We start from the raw sequence: 21,026 nt of genomic DNA, 5'->3' as shown, positions 1-21,026 counted from the left end.
TCCCTTGGTAGCGACTGTCCCCACTCCAAGTGGGACTCAATGGGTCCCGAGGCCCCAGATGCCATGCGTGGGGCAGAATTCGGCAAAGGATTCAGACAGGCATAGAAGGTCATTCCTGACTTCGAAGTGTGTCAGACAAGGTCACAGTTACTAGAAATCCTCAGCATCTCCGGCATGACCTGTCTCCCCATAGCAGCATCTCTTCCCCCTTACCTGATGGGGTCTACCCTCACTCCTCCCCACCTGATGCCCTCATGCTGCCTGCACCTGAGGGCTTCCTGTTTCTCCCCAGCCAGTGGGAAAAAAGGGAAACTCTCTGATCCTTGGCTCTAACTTCTCCAGAGTCCATCTTTGCCTCTCCTTGTCTCCAGGGTCCAGATCTTCCCTTAAGCCCTCACTTTGCTCCTGAGGGGGACACCCTGAAAACTACTTCCCTAAAGCCTTGGAAACATACCTGGGAAGAAAAAGTGAAATGGTTGCTCAGAACTTGTTATCTGAAAAGCCTTTAGCCCGGCAAAGGCCGCTTTCCCGGGCCCGCGGAAGTGGTGTTTCCCCAGCGGGCTTCTCTGGAGAAGAGGTTCACTGGAGAGGGCAAGGCCTTACTCCATCAGCTTTAAAAATGAGCACTCCGTGGAATAGAAAGAAAGAAAAGCCATCCACCCGGCTTAACCTGAGCCTTGTAACAGAGAGGGGAGTGTGTAGGGAGAACAAGAGGGAGATCCAATTAATTACCCTTAGAAGCAAAGGTAAAAGTTGAAGATTACGAGACCCATTTACAGGAGGAAATAGACCCATCATTGAGCCTAGAGAATGGGAGGATTGTTTAGGGCCAGAAAAGCGTCTCAATGTTCAGATTCCATTCCTTTTCTGGAGCTTTGGAGAGAGGAAGGTCATGGCTCGGGCCTGTTGTCTTGGGCCGGTCCTGGGCCCACATCCTGCCCCCACCCGGAGGGAACAGGAGCTTCAATCCTCTCTGGGAGTTGATTTGGACTGGCTGGCAAAGGGGAGCCAGCACACCCCTTCCTCCCTGTGCGAGAGGCCCCTCCATTACCATCACAACGGCTGATGTCACAGACCCCACAAAGCAGCTGGGGCCCCAAGTGCATGGTAACCCTAACCCCAGCAGTGACTGAAACAGATAGAGGGGTGGCTCTCCCACACAATGCCCAGGCCCCCACTTCTCTCCTCCTCCTCCTTGCACTTCCTCAAGAGCTTTTGTCTTCTGGTCCCTTGGGCCCTGAGGCTCTCTCATTCCCCGGCAACCACTGCCCATTAAACTTAACGCTGAGGCCTCTGGGGGAAAGGAAAGGGTCTGGCACTTTCTCTCCCTCCCTTTATCTCCCACTAGCTAGTCCCAGTCCTCATCTACCTGGTGAGCAGATACGCCTCGCCCGCCCGTGAGCAAAGGGGCAAGCTGGTGACGGCCTCACATCCGTCCCAGGTCCCCCCACCCTCTCTGCTCCGGGAACCCCGCCAGGGCTGCTCTTCCCTCTCTGGAGAAGGCCTTGGGTTAGCCCCTGCGCCGGTCAGTGCTCAGAAGCTACAGAGAATGTTCTGGGGTGAGTCAGGTTCAGTTTGGCTTTGCGGGCTCCCATGTCCGCAAAGCCCTCTGGGTTGCAATCTCCCCAACTGGCCGTAAGTCTCTGCAATCTCGGAGATGCAAGGTCCTCATGCCCACCTCAGCACGCTGACCTGGCTGGGTAGAGAAAGCTAGGAATGGTAGCTGTACTGGTTTTTAAATGTGACCTGGGGATCATGTGGGGAGCTCCGGGAAAAGGCTGGTGGCAGAGCCGTAGGTGTTGAAAAGTCTCTGAGTCGTAGGAGGCAGAGAGGGGAGGTAACAGCTCAGAGCTTCTGGCTTTCCCTCAGGAGAGCTGTATTTCCAAAGGGGTTTGGTTACCATTCAGCGTTTTAGTCCTGAATCTTTCCCAGACACTGATGAAAGCCATGGACTTTCTATCCAGAAAACTGGGTGAATGCGTGCTGGGGCATCCACTTGACCATAGACACTCCTACACACATGGTCCAAGGGGTCACTAACCCAGGGTTAAGAACTCCTGAATGCTAGTAGAAGTTTTGGCACCAAAGAGACGGCAGAGAATGTTCTAGGTGGTGGTGACAAGGAGATGCCCCCTTGGAGGACTGGCTCTACTCTGAGCCAGGCGGTTGGTTGATTTGAAGGGCTTGTACCCGGTTCACGAACAGGCGCTTGTCCCAAGGGGGCAAGCGCAGTGGGTGCTGTTACCCCATTTCTGGCCTTATGCTCCGTGGTTCCGTGTGTGCCCCCCCCCCCCCAACCCCTGAGCTCTGCCCTTATCCTCCAGACACCGGCCAACTTTTCACTCTAGCGTGGTCTGCCCCTGCGACCCTCCCACAGCTTAACACAATCTGAACTGAACTGTTTCAAGGCCCAGGTAGTGAACATCCAGCTGCCTCCACACCGTCTTGCCCAACCACACCCGCCCTGGCATTAGGCCCTGAGGCCCGTCCCCTCCCCGCCAGGGGCTCTAAAACAGGCTCGTTCCTCCCCTTCCCCCACTTGGCTTTATTCTGGAGAATGCTACATCCTCCTTCTGTTTGGACTAAGAGCCCTTTCGCAGCAAGGGCTGCTTTTCAAGCCACAGGAAGGCTCAGGCTGCCCAGACCAGCGCTCCCCTCGATGGTGAGGATACCCGTGTTAACTGGATCAGCGGGAAACCCAACCCAGCGGTTTGGGACTTTTCCAAGGGCTCCTTGCCTTGTGCAGCAGGTAGGCTTCCTCCCCCCAGTGGGCCTTTGCCTGCTCTAGTCCTCAGTCCTGTCCAGGGGGTGCGACGGCTGCCCTCCGGTTCGCCACTGCAGCTGCAATGTGTGAGAGGGGCAGAAGAACCAAAAAACCATGAGACAACACCGTGGCTTTTGAAACAGGTACATAGGCTCCCTTGTTTAATAGCAGTTAAGACAGAAAAATGTACAGGAGGGATCAACATGCTCTTTCCACAGGGGAGGCTCCCAAGAACCGCGAGGCCCGTCTGCATTGGTAGCTTTAGGAGTGAGTCTTCAAGAAAAAAAAAAAAAAGTTCCCTTTAGAGTTAAAAATGGACTCTCCTAAATTTCCTCCATAAATGTGTAACTATTTGTGCAAAATAAAAACGCTATTTCCAACACATTAGTGAAAAGTAATTATGAACGCAAGCAAAGGAAAAGAAAAAGAAAAAAAAAAGAGGCAGTTGAAACAGCCAGGAGCAGAGTCCTGGGAGATGGGAGGCAACAGGCGGGGCGCTCCGTAGCAGGCCCCAGGGAGTGTGGAGAGGCTTTATGAGGGAGGTCATGGCCATTGCCGATCTTGGGGATAGGAGAGCCCTGCTTGCTGAGCAGACCCTTGTCAGGTATGCGATGGAGCTAGGCTGGCTTTGAGGCCAAGAGACCAATAGGCCTGGTATGCGATGAAAACAGTGGCAGCACTCCTTGGAAGCTGGCCAATCCTTTTGTCCACAGGGATTCCGCTGGTACCAATTTCTACCCCCCAATCGCTTCAATCACAGTCCCAAGAGATTTCCTGTGAACGTCCAAACTATACGAGCTGCCTACACTATTACTGAAACCTATGAGGGTCCCAACCCAGAAGGTCCCTTTAGAAACATGGACCTGGTTTCCCCAAGAACTTGGCTAAGAGTCACGCTAACCCCAGGCTGTAGGCTTGTAGCCACTGCTGCTCTTGCTCTGCTACTGGGGCCTGCTGGGGCACTTCCATATCTCTGGGCACCCGAGGCCGGGTCTTAGGAGTCTGAAGGGCATGGCATGGCCCCATGTGCACAAGTCCTCTCAAGGCCTGGCCCAGCTAGAGGCCTGGAGATCAGACTCAAAAATCCGACTTCGCCAATTCAAACAACTTAGACATTGCCGGTCCCTGTTTTTTGACCTTCCCTTGCCCAACCAGAGTGTGTCTCTAGACACAACTCAGTAGCAGCACATTGGTTTCATCAGAGAAGACTGAAGACAGACCAAGAGGAAAGAGAGCCACCAAAGGATCCTCCCCTAAGAGTCTTGAGCGGGCTAAGTGTTTTCTTTAGAGGAAGGTCGTGAATGAGGTACAGAGGAAGCCCCATTCCGCTCCCCTGTCTGCTTTTCCTCTACAGCAGTCTTTCCAGGGTATAGGCTTGAGACTAGCTCAGCAATGATGACTCAGAGAAGACAAAATCTCTGACATGCTTAAGGTTCTCTCTGTCCCATGTCCCATGTCCCAAGATCCATCTGAAAGGATCTTGCTGCAGACGGGAGACTAGTGAAGGAGTCTGTGTTGGGCCCTTCTTAAGCAACAGGACTTTAGATTAGTGTAATCATTTCTTGCTCTTTCAGTCGAACCCAGGGCTTGGGTGATGGCATCTGGGATCTCATTCCCATGGCCCCCCACTTTCCCTTGCCTTTTGCAATTCTGGGTGGCAGCATTCATCCCTGACCCTCCTCCTGAGACCCTGGGCCAAGCACTGAGGCCTCAAGGTAAGCCTTAGAAAGCTTCTCTAGAGCGTCCATGCAGCCTGGCCTCTCCAGCTTTGAGGAAGGCTCATGTCTGTGGTGTGTAATCTCTTCCCCTTCGTTTGCAAGTTGGGATGGGGTTCTGGGGGGATTGGGGTGGGGAATGAAAAAGGAAGCATTGCTCTCCCCAGAAGCAGCTAAGTAGCTGGCAAAGGTAGTGAAGAATTCTGTTTGATGAGTCTCTCCTCCCACTAATCCAAGCTGGAAATGCCTGTGTGGCTTATTTGTCATTGTTTGGTGGTGCACAATTACACGTTTGCCAGTAGCCACAGGAGCACCTTCCCAAAGAGTCTTAGAGTGCAGGTTCCTCGGGCTGACCTCACAGCAAAGCCCTTGCACCAGGTGTCGGGAGCCCATCTGCGACAGCGGACACAGACTCCCAGCTAGCTAGTTCAGGCTCCCTTGGCACACTCCAGAATATGCAAGATGGGATTATAGACAACCTTTCTTAGATGAGGCCAAAAGATGGCTATGGGGGTCTCAGGAGAGGACAAAAGACTTGGGCTTGAGTAAGAAGAGCTTCACATCAAGGATATGACTTAGTAACGGACCGCTGGGCCAAAGGCGACAAACTACTAGCCACGACTGGCCCCGTCTGCTTCATGGAGACAATGGTTCCATCCCAACAGGCATGCTGTCCAGCTGTGGCTGCCGCCACAGTACAGAGCTGATAATGTTTCTTGTAAAGATGGTGGCCAGAGAGCTGGTTTTCAATCACAAGGGGCACTCCCTAGTAACCTTCAGGTTTTACTGAAGGGTTAAGGAAGGTCCATTTTCAGGCTTCTAGAATCTGACCAAACCCAATGACACTACTGAAGGTCAAGTTTGAGACTCTCTGTGAAGATCTATGGAAGTAACTGCTGATCTCTGCTCTGAATCCAGTGCCTTGACCCTGAAAGAAGACGATGAGATGAACAGGGAAGGGACCGAGGCTCTGATTCCATTCACACTGGCTTTCAAGAGCTAATAAAACACTTCCTGGTGTGGAGCAACCTGCGGTTAGTCATGGGGTCCAATTATCACCACTGTATACTCAGCTCTATCTTGTCCCAGAAAAGTCAGCAATAAAAGCACTGGGTCAGATCTGGGTTGAAGAAATGGCCACTCTCAGGGGACTGGAGTGAAGCTGTCCTCTGGCCACACGCCATGCTTGTCCCCCTGCTGATGAACATTGGTGGACTGGGGAGATACAAACTTCCAGAACCGTGTGTGCTGGTCCTTCATGTGTGCTGGTCTTTCATACACTGAACAGTAACGTTTTCCAGGTCCTCTCCTTGCATCAGGAAGGACCAACCTCCCCTGCATGGTGAATGGGGTGCTGGGAACGAACAGGATATACTTTGTTATATTTTCGCCTACTCACCTTACCTCCCAGGACCAAGGACCCATTACGTCTGTGTCATTCCTGAGCCCCAGACCAAGGTTCTAGGGCAGCGATGAAACGTGGTTCATCGTCCTGGGACTGGTGACACCACCATCTCTAGGCTGCTACAGAGTACAGTATGACTTCCCTGGAGTCCCAGCCTAGCAACACCTCATGTACTTGCTTTTTCTTGTGCCTCTTTTACTATAGGGAAAGGTTACGCGAATACTGTACACAGGTTATTAAAAAAATACATTTGCTCTCTTTGAAGAAGAATGCACAAGGCAGGGCCAGCCGGGCCTGGGTCCCGGCCTCTGGGGCTGACGTGAGCAGCCTCTGCAGGCCTGAGGTTAACTTTCATGAGTGGTGGCTGCTGATGAGTCCCCGGAGCTGCTTGGCCACAGTGTCAATCAATTTCTGCTTGTCTCGCTCATTTTTCCGGAACTGTGCAAACATGTTGTTCTTGCGGCTGGTGTCCCTCATCCTAAACAGAGGAAGAAAGAAGGAGAACAAAATGTCTGAGGAGACAATGGTGGAAGGAGACCAGGCGGGAGGTGGGATGGCTCCACACATCTCCACCTCCGCCCAGACCTGAGAGTCCAGAATATTTCCATTGTCAAGCCCCTACTTAACCTACTGTTCAGGAAGCTGTCCTGTGGCACCCACTGCCCTCCCAACCTCAGTCACCTCTGGAAGAGAGTCCAAAGCCAGCGATGGAGGGGCCAACCTCCTGATCACCCTCCTCCCCCCACTGCACCTCTTTCCTTCCCTTCTAGCTCCAGGTGTGCAGCTCCCATAGGAATCTTGGGTGTGCTGAAGCCCTGAGGGTCAACAGGCTCTTACAGAATATCTAGATCCAGGATCCACTTATCATCTCCTGAGCTCATGAAATCCTGCTGCAACCTCAGAGCTGGTATTTGAAAGAGAAAGCAGGAACAAACTCTCAGCTAGTAATTCTAAGAGGAGATGAGTAACTGAAAGTCACTGTGTATTTCTAAACTTCACTGGCCAGTTGCTCTGTCCCATCCCTAACAAAACTAAGGGCCTGACCTATCTCTTTTGTCTCAGAGTGAGGATCCAGAGACGGCAAGGCGGTTGAGCACATCGTGAGAAGTAGAGCAGACAGACCATCCTTTCGCTTGTGGAGTCAGAACTTCAGCCAGGAGAAGCCCCTGAGAACCCGAGGGTTGTCCATACCCTCACACCTTTGACCTTCGCAGAGCTTTCTATTACCAGGTACCACCAAAGCTCCAGAGATGGCATATTCCTAGAAGGCAAACCATGGGCAGTTCTGGCCAATGCTTGTGGCCAGATGGAAAGACCTAACCAGGAAGCATAGGTAAAGTCATGACCAGGTTATGGTGTTACAGAAAGGCCCAAGTCTGGATAAGCCATTGTGATAGAACATGGGAATGTGCTAATCCCTGCAGAGTCCACAACCTCTGACATCTGACCGTGACCTCTGGCCTCAGTCTCTGCACACTAGACCTCCAGCCCATTGCTAGTTCCGGTGTCAGAGAATTAAGAACACTGCCCAGACCAATTTCGCCCTGGGGTAGGCATAGGCGATCTTTACCACCATCCCCCAGGATCTGGGCTGGCTTTCTGGCTTCACAGCTCCCTGGGCTGTACGTAGACAGGTCCAAAGGAGGGGAAGGAACCTGATAAGCCTGGTAATCTATGGCCAGGCATACTTCCCAGGGGCCTTTGGCCAATCCTGGCCCCCCCCCCTTTTTTCCCCCTGTGTGGTGTTCTTTGTTCAGAGGGGCAGATGTGAGGCCAATGGGTTAAAGCTAGAGATGCCACAAGGGCAGTTATATTCATGAGGCTGGGAGATTCTGATGAGCACCAAAGCTGTGTGGTTGGGGCCAACACTGAGAGCCACCATGAGTTGTGACTTCTTTCACTGATCTAAGCTTATGGGTCTTCAGACTGGAATTATTCAAGTAAACTCAGAACACTGAGTATAAGGTACAACCACCCACCTGTACAGGACTGAGCTTGGAGGGGAGGAAGAAAAGGTGACAGAGGCTGGTTGAAAAGAGAGCACATGGTCCTCAGGCTCTGATGATTACTGTATTTGGTCCTTTATGCATGGACTGGACAATTATGTCTGTGGAACTGGCCTGGCTTTAGATTATTTATCCCAGAGAAGGATTCCATTTCCTTTGCTGAATATGCTATGAATCTAAAGAAAAACAATGCAAAACAAGGAAGGAAGAAAGGAAGGAAGGAAGCGGAAAAACACTCCCTACATGTATAGGGCGTTCATTTTAATGTCCTTTGTGATCATGAATTTCATGACTCCTTGAAGCTGCCCAGAGATGGGGAGCCAGAGTTGGCTTTCAGCTCTCATAAAAGAAGCTCTCCAATAAGGTAGGAGAAAGGGAAGAAGAAGGTAGTCCCTGAGCCTCAGAGGCTAGGAGTTCTCGGCAATTAAGGCCCAGAGTTGGGATTACTCCAAAGATAAACTCAAGTGCCTTGACGGCCGATGACAGCATACTGGTTTGTGCCCTGGGAAGCACCCAAACCAAAGTGGGGGGCCCTCTTCCCCTCCCCTTCCATTCTGTAAGCCTGGGATCCGGATCTACTTTGGCTAGGGCCACCTCTCAATGACACAGGTGCCTCTTCTGTTTCCTGAATGTCCTCGGCATGTTGAAAAGGAGAGATAGTCAAGCTCTGGTGGTAGATCTGGCTGGGGCGAAAGCAGGAAAGGGTCAGGTAAAGGGGCTGATTCCTATGAGGCTGGGAAGTAGGGATTTGGGGGATCCGGGTGGCCTTTGGCCCTCCTGGGTTTGGGAGGAAGCTTTTAAACCCTGCTGATGGCTGGGGATAAGCACACGGCTTTGTTACTGTCAGGCCTCCAGAATCCATGGAGAGGCTGACTGTTCCAGCCCACTGCTGATCCACAGAAAGTGGAAGAGACAATGCCTCTTAGATCTAGAGCTTCTTAGGAACAGACAAGCAAAGGACTGTTGAGAGAAGGAAATGGAAGGGAATCCCACAGCCCATTTGGACACAGAGTGAATACAACATTAAACACCACCTGGAGGGCCCAAATGTCCCTCATTTCAGCTGGGATTAGCCCTTGCCTCTAATAAAAAGGTTTCTCCAGGAGACGTAGGTTCCAGAGCTTAATGCCATGGGCTTCACCACCAGGAGGTGGCGGAGAAGGGGAGACTGCTGAGCAGCTCCCTTCTGTCAGGGCTGAGTTTCAAGCTTCGCACTAGCAAAGAGTGTGGAGCGTGCCAGGAAGCTGAGTGGGAACAAGCTTTTCCCTGGCACCAATGGGGGAAAGAAAATCCCTGCCATCACCTCCAGCCCCATAGGGATTGGTATGCTAAGGGTCACTCTAAGGACCGAGGACAGAGGAAACAGCCAGCCAATTGGCACCAGACTAGTTTAGTAGATTAGTATGTCAGGGGGGAGAAAAGTCAGAAGGTAAGGCTTTAGTGTAGTTGTTAGTGTCAGTGAGGAAACCAGAAGGACTTGCCTCAAAGTGATGGAAAAGGCCCAAGTGAATAATATACTTACTCTCTAGATATCCTAGGGAGGAAGGTCATCAGGAGAGAGAATCATGGGAAACAAAGTTAAAATGGAAACATCAGTCTGTCTTGGTCTGGTGAAAGCTGCACCCTGGGCTCTTGGTTTCTTGGCTCCAAACACTTTCCTCTGCGTCCTGTTCTTGCTTACTTTCCTCTCCTCCCCTTCCCACTCTTCTAACTGCACAGTAGGGAGGACGTACCTTAGCCTTTCCTCTGCTTATGGCTGCACTCTGACCTCCTAGCTGCTGGTCCATCTACCCAAGTTCACATATGGTCACATATGTACTTGCTGTACTGCTTAGATGCGGGGTACTCTTCTAAGAAGCTTCAAAGAAGCTGGCACTTAACTAGTGTGATGACAATAAAAACCCTCCCTTTTACGTGGATCCTGGTCTCTGGCCTGCCAGCTCTCAACTAGGTTAGGAAAAGCCAGAGCTAGGCTGCATAACAGATTCCAGCATCTGGGTGGTGTACTGGTTAACCATGAGACGTTCTGGAGCTGTCTAACCCAATCTCAGTGGGAGCACCTCTGCTGGCCAGTGACTGCCCAGAGCAAGAATGAGACACCGTGTCCAACAGCTTTCTTGGGACAGTCGGCACAACAAGGCTCGATCTAGCAGGGAGTTTGGGGGTGGGGGTGGGGGCTGAATGGGGATGGCGCTGCTGAAGGTTTCAGGCATTCCAGGAACTTCTCTGCTAGAAACCACAGAAGCCATCTTTCATGGGGCTCTTCTGCCCATTGTCACCAGATGATTGGGGCCAGTCTCACTCTGTTCACCAGGTGGCCTGAACCCAACCTTAAGGCATTTTCCTTTCTTCTGTCATCTTCAGCTAAAGAGATGTTGCCCCATTCAGCTCCAAGGGCTTGCCAGAGTCCACCTGACCCATACTTGGCCTCAGCTTCTTGGGGCTCAGGAGCTAAGAGGCTACAAGAGGAAGGCCATCTTGCCCAATCCAATAGCAGAGACTACGGGTAGCACTTACGGCAATTCCAAGAACAGGCCTCTCTGCTGTGTTTGGAAGGTATTGGCCAAGAGGAAATTATCCCTGACACTGATTCCCATGCCCTTTCCCCACCTCCCAACAGAGACCACCAGACTGTGTACTCACTTCTCAAGCAGGGTCAGAGCTGTCACTGGGTTCACTCGCAAGTACTTGCAGTTGGGCTGACCATAGTCAGCAAGGTAGGTCGACCAGTCCCACTGGATGAAGAGATCCAAAAGCTGTAAAATATTGAAACCCCACCCCAGGGATTAATCAGACAAGACAAACCAGGACTTTAGAAAACCCCTAACATCCTCTACTACCAGCTAACGGTAAATCTGAAAAACAAAAATAAAAATGTAGTAAGAGAAAGAATGGCTGAAGATTGTTCATGCAACTACAAAAATCAGTGAGTCATCAGTAGAAGGCCGAGTCGTCTCGGCCATAAGCGTTGTGATCGTTGTGATGTTGCTAAGACTATAGGCCCAGCATTTAGCTCTCAGGGGCAGGCCTGAGACTGTCATAAAACTGGTCACTTATTCATTTAATAAATACTTGTCAAATGCCTCCCCTGTGCCAGGCACCACTCTAGAAGCTCAGAATTCAATAATGACCAAATGAAGATGGGTACAGTCTGTGGCACATACACACTGTACAAGCTTTGAGGTTAAAAGGTGTGGGTTCAAGAACCAGGGGGTGCCTGGGTGGCTCAATGGGTTAAAAGCCTCTCCTTTTGGCTCAAGTCATGATCCCAGGGTCCTGGGATTAAGCACTGCATCAAGCTCTCTGCTCAGCAGGGAGCCTGCTTCCCTTCCTCTCTCTCTGCCTGCCTCTCTACCTACTTGTGATCTCTGTCTGTCATATAAATAAATAAAATCTTGGGAAAAAAAGAAAAAAAGAACCAGTTTCCTGACTTGCTGCATTGACTTTGCCCAAGTTGCTCAATGGACACCCTGAGATACACTGAGAAAATATATATCTTGGTCTCTGGCCCTCATTACCAGCAAACAAAATTACAAACCCTCATAATTTCCCAAGTAATAAGAATACTAGGAACATCTCTTGTCCTAATACTGGCCTATGACCCCTGTTCTTGAGATCTATCTCCTCAAAAGCGTGTGATTTCCTGGGTGGCAGGAGTGTCTTTTATTCTAATGAGGTGATCCTGGGTGGGATCCCGGATAAGGGTTGGAAAGATCAAGCCATGATTAGAAGCTTGGAATTTTCAGTCCTACCACCCATTCTCTTGAGAAGGGAGAAAAGCTGAAAATAGGGTTCACAATTCATCGTGCCCATGTGGTGACATTTTCATAAAATCCCTGAAGTACAGGGTTTGGAGAGCTTCCGGGTTGACGAACGCATGGAAATTTGGAGAGTGGTGTGCCTGGAGAGAGCACGGGAGCTCCTTCACGCCCTTTTCCCCAGACCTTGCCCCACGCATCTCTTCCACCTGGTTCCTGAGTTATGGCCTTTTCCAATAAACCTGTGATCTAGTAAGTAAGATGTTTCCTGACTTCTGGGAGCTGTTCCAGCAATTCAGCAAACCTGAGGAGGGGGTCAGGGAACCTCCATCTGTAGCAGGTGGTCAGAAACCCAGGTGGATAGGCAGGTGGCTGGTGTCTCAACTGGGGGGAGGGTCTTGTGGAACTGAGCCCTTAACCTGTGTGAGCAGACACTGTCTGCATGTAAACAGTGTCAGAATTGAGTCAAATTGTAGGACATCTAGCTGGTGTCGCAGGGAACTGCTTGATGTGGGGAAAAATGTCCACGCATTTGGTGACCAGAAGTGTCAGAAATGAAATGTTTCATGTGGGTAATAAAGGAGACTTGGGGGAGAAACACAATAGGGAAGAACGGAGTTTTTCCCTACATAGAAAGCAAAGAACTGAGTTTTTCCTCTATACATCGACATATACACATGCCTCTAGTATGTAAACAGGACACGGAAACAACACAGAAACAGAGAACTAAAGAATGAACGGATCGCGTCGCATTACACGAGGCCATCTTTGTTGCATCTGTGTGGACACTGGCTGAGTAGATGAAAACAAGAGCCACCGTAGGTCAGGACTCAAAAATGGGCTTAAGTCCATGCTGGAGGGCACAGAGCCTGGCACTGTCGGGAGTGTCTGAGAAGAATGCCATGGAGTTAGGAGTGCCAAGAACTAGATGGGTCTCAGAAGATAATGAGAGCACTCTGAGGGTAGACTGAGCTCTGAGTCTGGGGGAGAGCCTGACTTAGAGAAACTTAAAAGAATTTTGTCAAAGGCTTTGGTTTCCCAGCTGGATTTAGCCTCAGGTTATCACTCTAACAAAATACTTGAAAACCATACCTGAGTAAAACTAATAAAGAAATCGATGCATTTCGAAGGCAGTTGTGACGAAAGGGAAACTGTTGCTGCCCTCTGTAAGCTTCCAGACAGGGTAAAATCCCATTCTCACATTGCTGCATAGGGGGAGGGCCCCTAAGCAATCTTTTTGGTAATGAGATACATGTAAAGGCTTTTGGGACTCAAGACATGTCCCTGCTTCTCCCTTTCTAAGCGGTAACTGCTGACGGAGATGAGTGGGTGGCCATCTCTCTGTGCAGAACAAAGACCAGAGAGGCCTAGAGTCAAATCCAATGCCAGAGCCTGGGCTCCAGGCACACCTTCCTCCCCTGTCTGTCTTCACTGTGCAGCTGGGCAAACAGGCACTGTGGGCCTTGCCCTGCTTGGCCAAGCCTCCTCTTCCAACCATTCTTTTAGAATAGTTGTTATAAACCTCCTCAGGCAGGACAGGAATTGGCTGACATCCTGAGCCTAAAACTGAGAAAAGCCCCTATCCCCTCAGCCAAGAAAGGGGCGTTACAGATGAGAGGAGACGGGGAGAGAGCAGACATGTCGGTTGGTCTAGGCTGGCCTGGCCCCAAAGGGCCGTCTCAGGCCTCTTTCAGGTCAGGCCTATTTTAGTTGGCAAGTAAAAGGCCTTCTACCACTTCCTTTCACTGCCCCCAAGGCCTCACAGAGCTCTGCTTGAGGAGAGAATTTTCCCTGACTTCCCATTCTCACCGTGGTGGTTCTGTGCTGTAGTGTCCAAAGACCACGTGAGACAGTTCTCTTTCCCTGTTCCTAAGAGTGCGAGAGACACTCGGGGTGTCCTTGGTTCTGTGCAGTCCTCCCACTACTGTGCTTTACAAACACAATTATGCCTTTCCCTCAAATCCCAGGAAAAAATTATGAAAAAAGATAGCATTCTTTTAATTAAAATTTCTTCTCGGAAAAAGGTGAAAAACCTGGGGGAGCCTGTTACTGTTTGCCCAGCAGGGAGTGAATAAAAAAAAAAAAAAAGATGAATAACAAGTTGAATTGGAAGATTTGGAAAACCCAATTTCCTAAAAGTTATTCTAGGTATTTTCAGGTGTGCACCCACATGCGCGCATTTGATGAAACTACCTTCTCTATTAACAATTCCTAATTTCTGTGATGGAATTAGGTGGTATGCGTATTTTCTGATTTATCGCAAAGAATGCCATGTCCTTCTGGCTGCTGACAACTGGGTAAATCACCAGTGGGGTGTGGAGGGAGGTTCATGATTTAGCTCCTTGGTTTTCTATTTTTATCTTCCTGCCCAAGTCTCTCAATGCCTAAAAGCTCTGGGATGATGAACTTAAAAACTTAATCCCATTCTGGGCACGAAAACTACACAGCTCTATTAAGCTCAACAAGTCCAAGCCTGTTGATCACAGTCTGGGTCTGTGTTGCTTTCCGTGGTCTCTACAGGGGCTGGTGCCCAGATCTTCTGGCTGCCCTTGAGAGAGATGGACATAGACTACTAGAGTCTGGGGAGCAATCAACCAAGTCAGCAGCATGGAGCATGGTTCCGCTGGATTCCACAGAACAGTGTTAGGAGGCCAGGAGACCCGCAGGCCAGCACTGGTCAACAGCACCGATTCTATACCGACTCGCAATGGTGAGTCCGCCTCTCCGAGCCTGGACCTCCACATACAATGGCCCTGTTATGGCTCAGTGAAGACTCTCGCAGGGATGCAAAACATTTGGTCACCACTAGTGAGCTCATTCTTCTTAATTTCTAAGATTTTTCATTTGGAACTAATTTCAAACTTATCCCAAGGTTGCAAGAATAAGCAGAGAATAAAGAACATCGTATGCCTTCCTCCCACACCCATCATCAACATTTCACACCATATGCTCCAGCCTTCGTGTGCTCTTTCTCTCTTTACACACATGGGCACACAAGAACTTCCTTTTCTGAGTCGCTTGAGAGGAACTTGAGTGTACCATGGCCCTCTATTCCGAAGTACTTCAGCATTCCCAAGTATCAGGGATATTCTCTTGCATAACCACAGTAGTTTCCAACTGCAGAGAATTTAATACTGACATGGTCCATATTCTAATTTTAGAAATTGAGCCAATAATGTCCTGTATATAGATTTTGGCTTGGGTTTTGCTCCAATATATCATATCGCTTAGGATGTGGTATTACATTTGTCTTCTGTTGAGTCTCCTTTAATCTGGACTATTTCCACAGCCTTTCTTATATTGACATTTATGAAGAATAGAGTCCCCTGCCACCTTTTTCTCCACTCAGTTTTGTTTTTTTCTAGTGCTTTCTCATACTTAGATTTAAGACCTGCCCTTCTGGCTGGAATTCTACCTCAGTGCTGCTGTGTACTCCTCAGAGGAACCCTGTCTGGAGATGTACACTGTTTATTTGTCTCTCCTTGGTGGTATTAATTTTGAGCACTCTGTCAAGATGTCGTCTGATCTCTCCCTGACAAGATTTTGTGTTTTCCTTTGCAACTAGTAAGCAACTGAAGACAGTTTAAGACCATGCGAATATACAGCTCCTGATTAAAATTTCCCCTCAGCTTTAGCGTCCATCGAAGATTCTCGTCGGCTTCAGCTTCACCGTCGTGGTTGCAAACAGATGGTATTCCAACTCCACTCTTCCTTGCACATTTATCACTTGTCACTCAGCATTTCTCCACCCATTAACTTACGTATTTATTTATGGCATGGACTCATCGGCTCCCATTTTCTCAATGGCTTATAGTCATTACTCTACCTAATTCATTATTTTGGTGCTCAAATTGTCCCTGATTTGACAAGTGGGAACCCCTTTGAGATGGAGCCTGTGTCCTTAAGCCCCATATACTTTCTGAGGTCATGCTTCCTTTCTGACATAATAAGGTGTTTCAGGCTTGTCTTGCATTGACCATGCCCCAGCCATTTCTCTGACGAGCTCTGATTTCTTTTAGTGGTAATGTTATAGAGACCAGAATTTGGGGGCTAGGTGTGGCCATTGCTCCTGGAGCGTCTTTGTTAATTGCTACTGGGGGGCAAACCGTGGGAAGTTAAGCCCTTTCAGTGCACGGTGCTAGGAAACACATGCATGTAAACATACACATACATATGTGAGCACATGCACATACACGTGTTGTACATGGGTGTAAGCATGTACACATTCATGCTTTGGAAAGGACGAGTTTATAGCAACACCTCCAATTCTAATCATTCTCCCAGAGTTCTTTCTTGCCTTCCTCCATTCTGTATTTGCGTGTGCTTTCTTCCACAGCGGATAACCTGGCTCTCAAGAACATCATCTCAGTTACTAATTTGCTCAGGCCTAGAAAATATCTAAATAGGTTCGGAATTATTTGTATAGGCCACTACAGGAAAAAATGCACAATTTTTCCCTCCCAACTTAAGACTGAGTGTACAATCCAACACCATGTTTTTAAGTCACTTGGGCTCATTCTTAATTCTCCCTTCAGTGTAGTTATGGTATTCAGCTAAATAAATGGGTTCATTGGTGTCCACTTGCTTTTAGTTTTAGGCTCCTCCCTCCCATCCTTGTTAATTTTTTAAATATGCAGGACATTAACATGCTTCCAAAAGTCAACTCAGAGAAGCGTTGTTCCCTCCCTTGCAGTATCTCTTTTACCCCGATCCCTTCCATGGCTCACAGGTAACCAACTCCCTTGGTTTTGGATTTGTCCTCCTTATGCTTCTATTTGTGAAGAAAGGCAGAGGCACCCATGCTCTCTTATTTCTCTTTCTTTCTTTCATAGCAAGTAGCCCATTATATATGCACTTTAAGAACTCTTACCTCTTGATGTTCAGAAGTAGGTGGTAGATGGAGAAGAAAGGGGGGTCGGGGTGGAAGACTGAAGTTAAGATCACTTCCACAATCTTTATGATATGAACATCACCTTGCAACTTTTACCATATCCTCATGCTTTGTGTTCTTATTTACTTAACAATTTTTTTCTTATCGATTCACATTTGGATCTTACGAAACATGTAAAAAGAACATCTGACGTCACTATCACAAATGGGAACCCACTCCTATTGCCATAAATGGAGGATATTCCAAATACTAGCACCACCAGGAGGTGTTGCCCCTGCCACAAAGACTAAAAGGGAATGGCTTAGGTCATGCTTTCACCTTTCATGGTACCTCTCGGTGTTATCTAAACCTGCATCGTGACTACCGGAATGCCTTCTGTACTTCCAGTATTCCGTCCACCCTATGTTTTGGGTTTAGGCTGTGACTTTTAGCCAAGAGTTCAGGGAAGCCTGTGTGCCTGGAACAGAGTTAAGTGACCTCTGTGTACCAAGGAGCACTCAGGACAGAAGTTTATGAGAGACGATCAGTGTATGCACGACTTCTCTGTGCTAGGCTTGGTCAAGAAGGGCCAGCGTCAAGGGTCTGCTTTGGCTGGTAAGGCCTACCTAGCAAGCCTGGCTGGGCTGGGAAACTTGTTAATACAACCACAAGGGTAGTTCATTTTGCTCACAATCAGGTATCCTCATTAACGTTTCTCTGTAGTTGGCTTTTGGGGAGTTTTTACTTCTGCCTTAGAACACTGTTACAATTCCCGATTCTGCATGGGATGTCTTCTGATAGGATTTACAGAACCACACTTTTGGGCTGCACTATGCTCATTCTATTTATATTTAAGAGGATTTTCCCCTCCTTTTTAAAAAAAAAATAATTTTTTTAAGCAATCTCTATACCCAGCATGGGGCTCAAATTTACAATCCCAAGATCAAGAGTTGTATGCTCTCCTGACTGAGCCATCCAGGTGCCCCTATAGTTCTTAAAAGTATAAAAATTATAACCTACTAACATTTAAAAAGTTCATATGAAGTAACCTCTTCTAACATTTATTCAAAGGATTTGAAACAGTAATAACAAAACACATTTGCTTGTCTCAGATATTCTCAATGAAAATGCAAGCCCATGAAATACGGCAAATATTTTTAAAGCATCCACCATGTGCAAAGAACAGGACTGGGCCTTCCAAGTGTCATTAAAGTAAACGGTTTACCTTCATAGAGGAGAATAAAAGAAAAGCAAGAATAACTGTAATCCAAGCCAAATCAGTGAAATGTTATATTACATGACTTACTGACTATTACTCCTTTTGAACTATCAACTGAACATTTTGCAAAATTTTTACTTATCACAAAATTTAAAATTTAAATTTAGGACAAAATTTAAACAAATTGTGGTGTAAACCACAACTCACTCACTCACTCTCTTTCTCTCTCTCTCTCACTCCATGTGCTTCAAGTTTAATGCCCTAGAGGTGGTGGGAATCATCTCAGTGATATTAAATCCCAGTTAGACTTATATCACGGTCATAGAGTTCAATATGGAAATGTGCTTGCATTTTATTAACATCAGTGTCAGATTTTTAAAAACTTTTTCTTTGGAAATAATTTTAGGCTTATGTAAAAGTTGCAAAAATAGTTTAGATAGATAGTACCTCTGTACCGTTCACCTCTCAAATGTTCACCATTGCTACGGTATAATGATCAGAACCAAGAAATTAACATTGGCACAATACTAGTATCTAAACTACGACTATTCTGCTTTCACTAGATTTTCCACTAATGTCCTTTTTCTGACCCATTCCGGGATCCCACCTTGAACTTATTCGTCATGTCTCCTTTGTCTGTTCCAATCTGTCACAGTTCCTCTTCTAATCTTTCAAGACCTTGATACTTATGAACAGTGTACCTTTGGTCTTTTATTTTATAGACTGTCCCTCAATTTAGGTCTGCCCAATATTTTCTGTGGTTAGACTGAATCAGTAGTTCTTAGCCAAGGGGGAGCTTACTTCCAAAGGGACATCTGGCAATGCTTGGAGACATTTTTGGTTGTAACGAGTCTGGGGGGTAGAGGGGGTGTTGGTGGTGATGCTGCTTCTAGTGGGCAGAAGCCAGGGATACTGTTAAACATCCTACAATGCTCAGGACAGCCCTCATGACAACGAATTACACAATCCAAAATGTCATTAGTGTTGAGGCTATGCATTTTCTTGCAAGAATACTACAGAAGTGATATCATGCCCTGTTCAGTGCGTCAACATCAGATCCACAACAAAGTTACTATTTTCACCTTTGGAATTAATATACTCCTGGAGGGAGCTCTACTTTGAGGCTATGCAAATATCCTGTTTCCCCTCCAACTTTTGTCCACCAACTTTAATATCCATTGCCAGATCCTGCCTGCAACAATATTGACGGTGGTGGTTGACTAGTTCTCTCATTTCTTGGGTAGTTATTAACTGGAATTCTTCTGTGAGGAAAAGTACTGTCCTTTCACCTCCATTTATTTATTGGTCCAATTATTTATATCAGCATTACCTCATGAATATTTATTTTATTTCCCAGGTTATAATCTTACTACGATCATTATTCATATTTTGTTTTTCAAATTGTTCCAGTTTTGGTCAGTAGGAATTCCTGCAGATTCATTCCCCAGTGTATTTTCAGCCAGTCCTACCTTTTTCTGGACACTTGCTTACTTTTCTGGCACTAAGACATTGCCAGCTCATCTTGTACCTTCCCTGCCCCTGCTCTGCATTCAGTCACTTTTCCAAAAAGCTCTGGTTTCTTTTACCAAAGAATGGTTTTTAGAAGCCAAGATCTGGGCAATTAGCATGCTCATTGCTACTGGGGTGTCACTGCTTTGAGGGCATCTCAGTGGACAGAGCTAAGAGATCTCTGTGTGTTTACTAACTTGCCTATCGTCTATATTTATTTCTGTAACTATTTATGTATCTGTATTAAAATCATGAGTTCCTATCTGATGTCTCCAATTGCAGTCCCAGCACCACGGGGTTCATGCTAGCCTTTCCCTCTTTCCTCCTTTATTCTTTCTCCGACAGTGAGAAACCTGGCTCTCATTATCTAGAATATATTTTACTTATTTGTTCAATCCTAGCACAAATTTTGGAATTGCTAATCCATGCTCCTGTGAGAAGCAAATTTACTAACTAGAGTGTACTATTTTTTTTTTCTTTTTGCCTTTAGGCTTATAATTTCCACTCAAAATACTGGTTTTTAAATTGCTTGGGTTAGTTCTTTTCTTCCTTATTCCTTTCAGTGTGGTTATATTATTCTTTCATAATTCAGTTAGACTTATTTTTCACTGCTTGTGTTCCATTTTGGATTCCTCCCACATTCCGGTTGACTTTTATTATTTATTTATTTGGGGGAATGAGTCAGAGCCATATAAAATTGTATGCAGAAAAATCGCTCCCTCCTCATCCCAACTAACCTGTTCTAGTTTCTCCACTTCTTTATAGATCTTTCCTAGCCACCCATTGCATGTACCCAGTTTCGCTTCTGGTTTATCCTTTTATTACTTTTGTATAAATGAGAATGTACATGGGCATTTTCTTATATCCTTTTCTTTCTCACTTGAAGGATAAGATACCATAGATACTCTTCTGTGCTTTGCTTTTTTCACATAATTATGTGTCCTAGAACTCTCTTCCTAAATGCTAATTTCTTATTAATGATCATATTCTTGATGTATTCATATAAATGCTATTTTTGTAAACCCAGGTAAGTCATTTTTTAAGGAACAGGCCAGACATTATGTTTGGGGGCATTTCATTATTAAACTGGTGGCACAGGAGAGTTTTCAGTACTCACCGAGTAGGACAGACTGATAAATAATGTGGCTTCTTCAATCAAAAGCACTCAACCAATCACTAATGATGCTTTGACTGCAAACAGAGTTATCTGTCCATGTTATTTATCAGAAGAGGACAACTCAAGTAGTGTAGTAGTTGATGTGACACTTTATAAGCAACATAGGTTAACAAAAACTGGAAATTATATTACTGATTATTATACAAAAATGTGTCCAAGTGGGAAAGGATAGGACAAGGAAAGACATTTGAATCATGTTATACCAAGCAGCTACTATAATGGACTCTCTCTCTTTCTCTCTCTTTTTGTCTCCTGTATGACTTCTAATCTATTTAACTTTTATTTATTTATTTTTAAAAAGATTTTATTTATGTATTTGTCAGAAAGAGAGCGCGCGCGAGAGAGAGCGAGAGTGAGCACAAAGCAGGGAGAACAGCAGGCAGACGGAGAAGCACACTCTCGGCAAAGTAGGGAGCCTGATGCGGACTTGATCCTGGGACCCTGGAATCATGACCCAAGCTGAAGGCAGACGCCTAACTGACTGAGTCATCCGGGCGTCCCTCAATATGACTTTTAATTAGAGCTTTGGCAGTTCTGAAGTTGTCTCTACTATATTTCTTAGTTATTTCAGAACACTCCCAAGGTTTCATAGGATTCAAATAA

General features: G+C 47.0%; 1 protein-coding gene across 4 annotated transcripts in view; it reads right to left on the bottom strand.

Moving 5' to 3' along the window:
• Positions 1 to 2,898: 2,898 nt before the first annotated feature.
• Positions 2,899 to 21,026, bottom strand: part of EXOC6B (exocyst complex component 6B) — a 616,111-nt gene continuing 597,983 nt past the window's right edge. For 2 of the 4 annotated variants that reach the window (XM_059405853.1, XM_059405856.1), the window contains 2 exons: positions 10,534 to 10,646; positions 2,899 to 6,362 (listed from right to left, as the gene is read on the bottom strand). In XM_059405853.1, the coding sequence (XP_059261836.1) occupies positions 6,236 to 6,362; positions 10,534 to 10,646 (240 nt within the window). In that variant the 3' untranslated portion in view covers positions 2,899 to 6,235. Of the gene's footprint in view, positions 6,397 to 10,533; positions 10,647 to 21,026 lie in introns of all 4 variants that reach the window. The other 2 variants (XR_009405326.1, XM_059405855.1) reach the window with 2 other exon arrangements.

Source organism: Mustela nigripes, chromosome 7 (genome assembly GCF_022355385.1).
Source record: "Mustela nigripes isolate SB6536 chromosome 7, MUSNIG.SB6536, whole genome shotgun sequence".
Classification (NCBI taxonomy): domain Eukaryota; kingdom Metazoa; phylum Chordata; class Mammalia; order Carnivora; family Mustelidae; genus Mustela; species Mustela nigripes.
The sequence above is the reverse complement of the archived record's forward strand: the minus strand, read 5'-3'. Positions and strand labels throughout refer to the sequence as shown.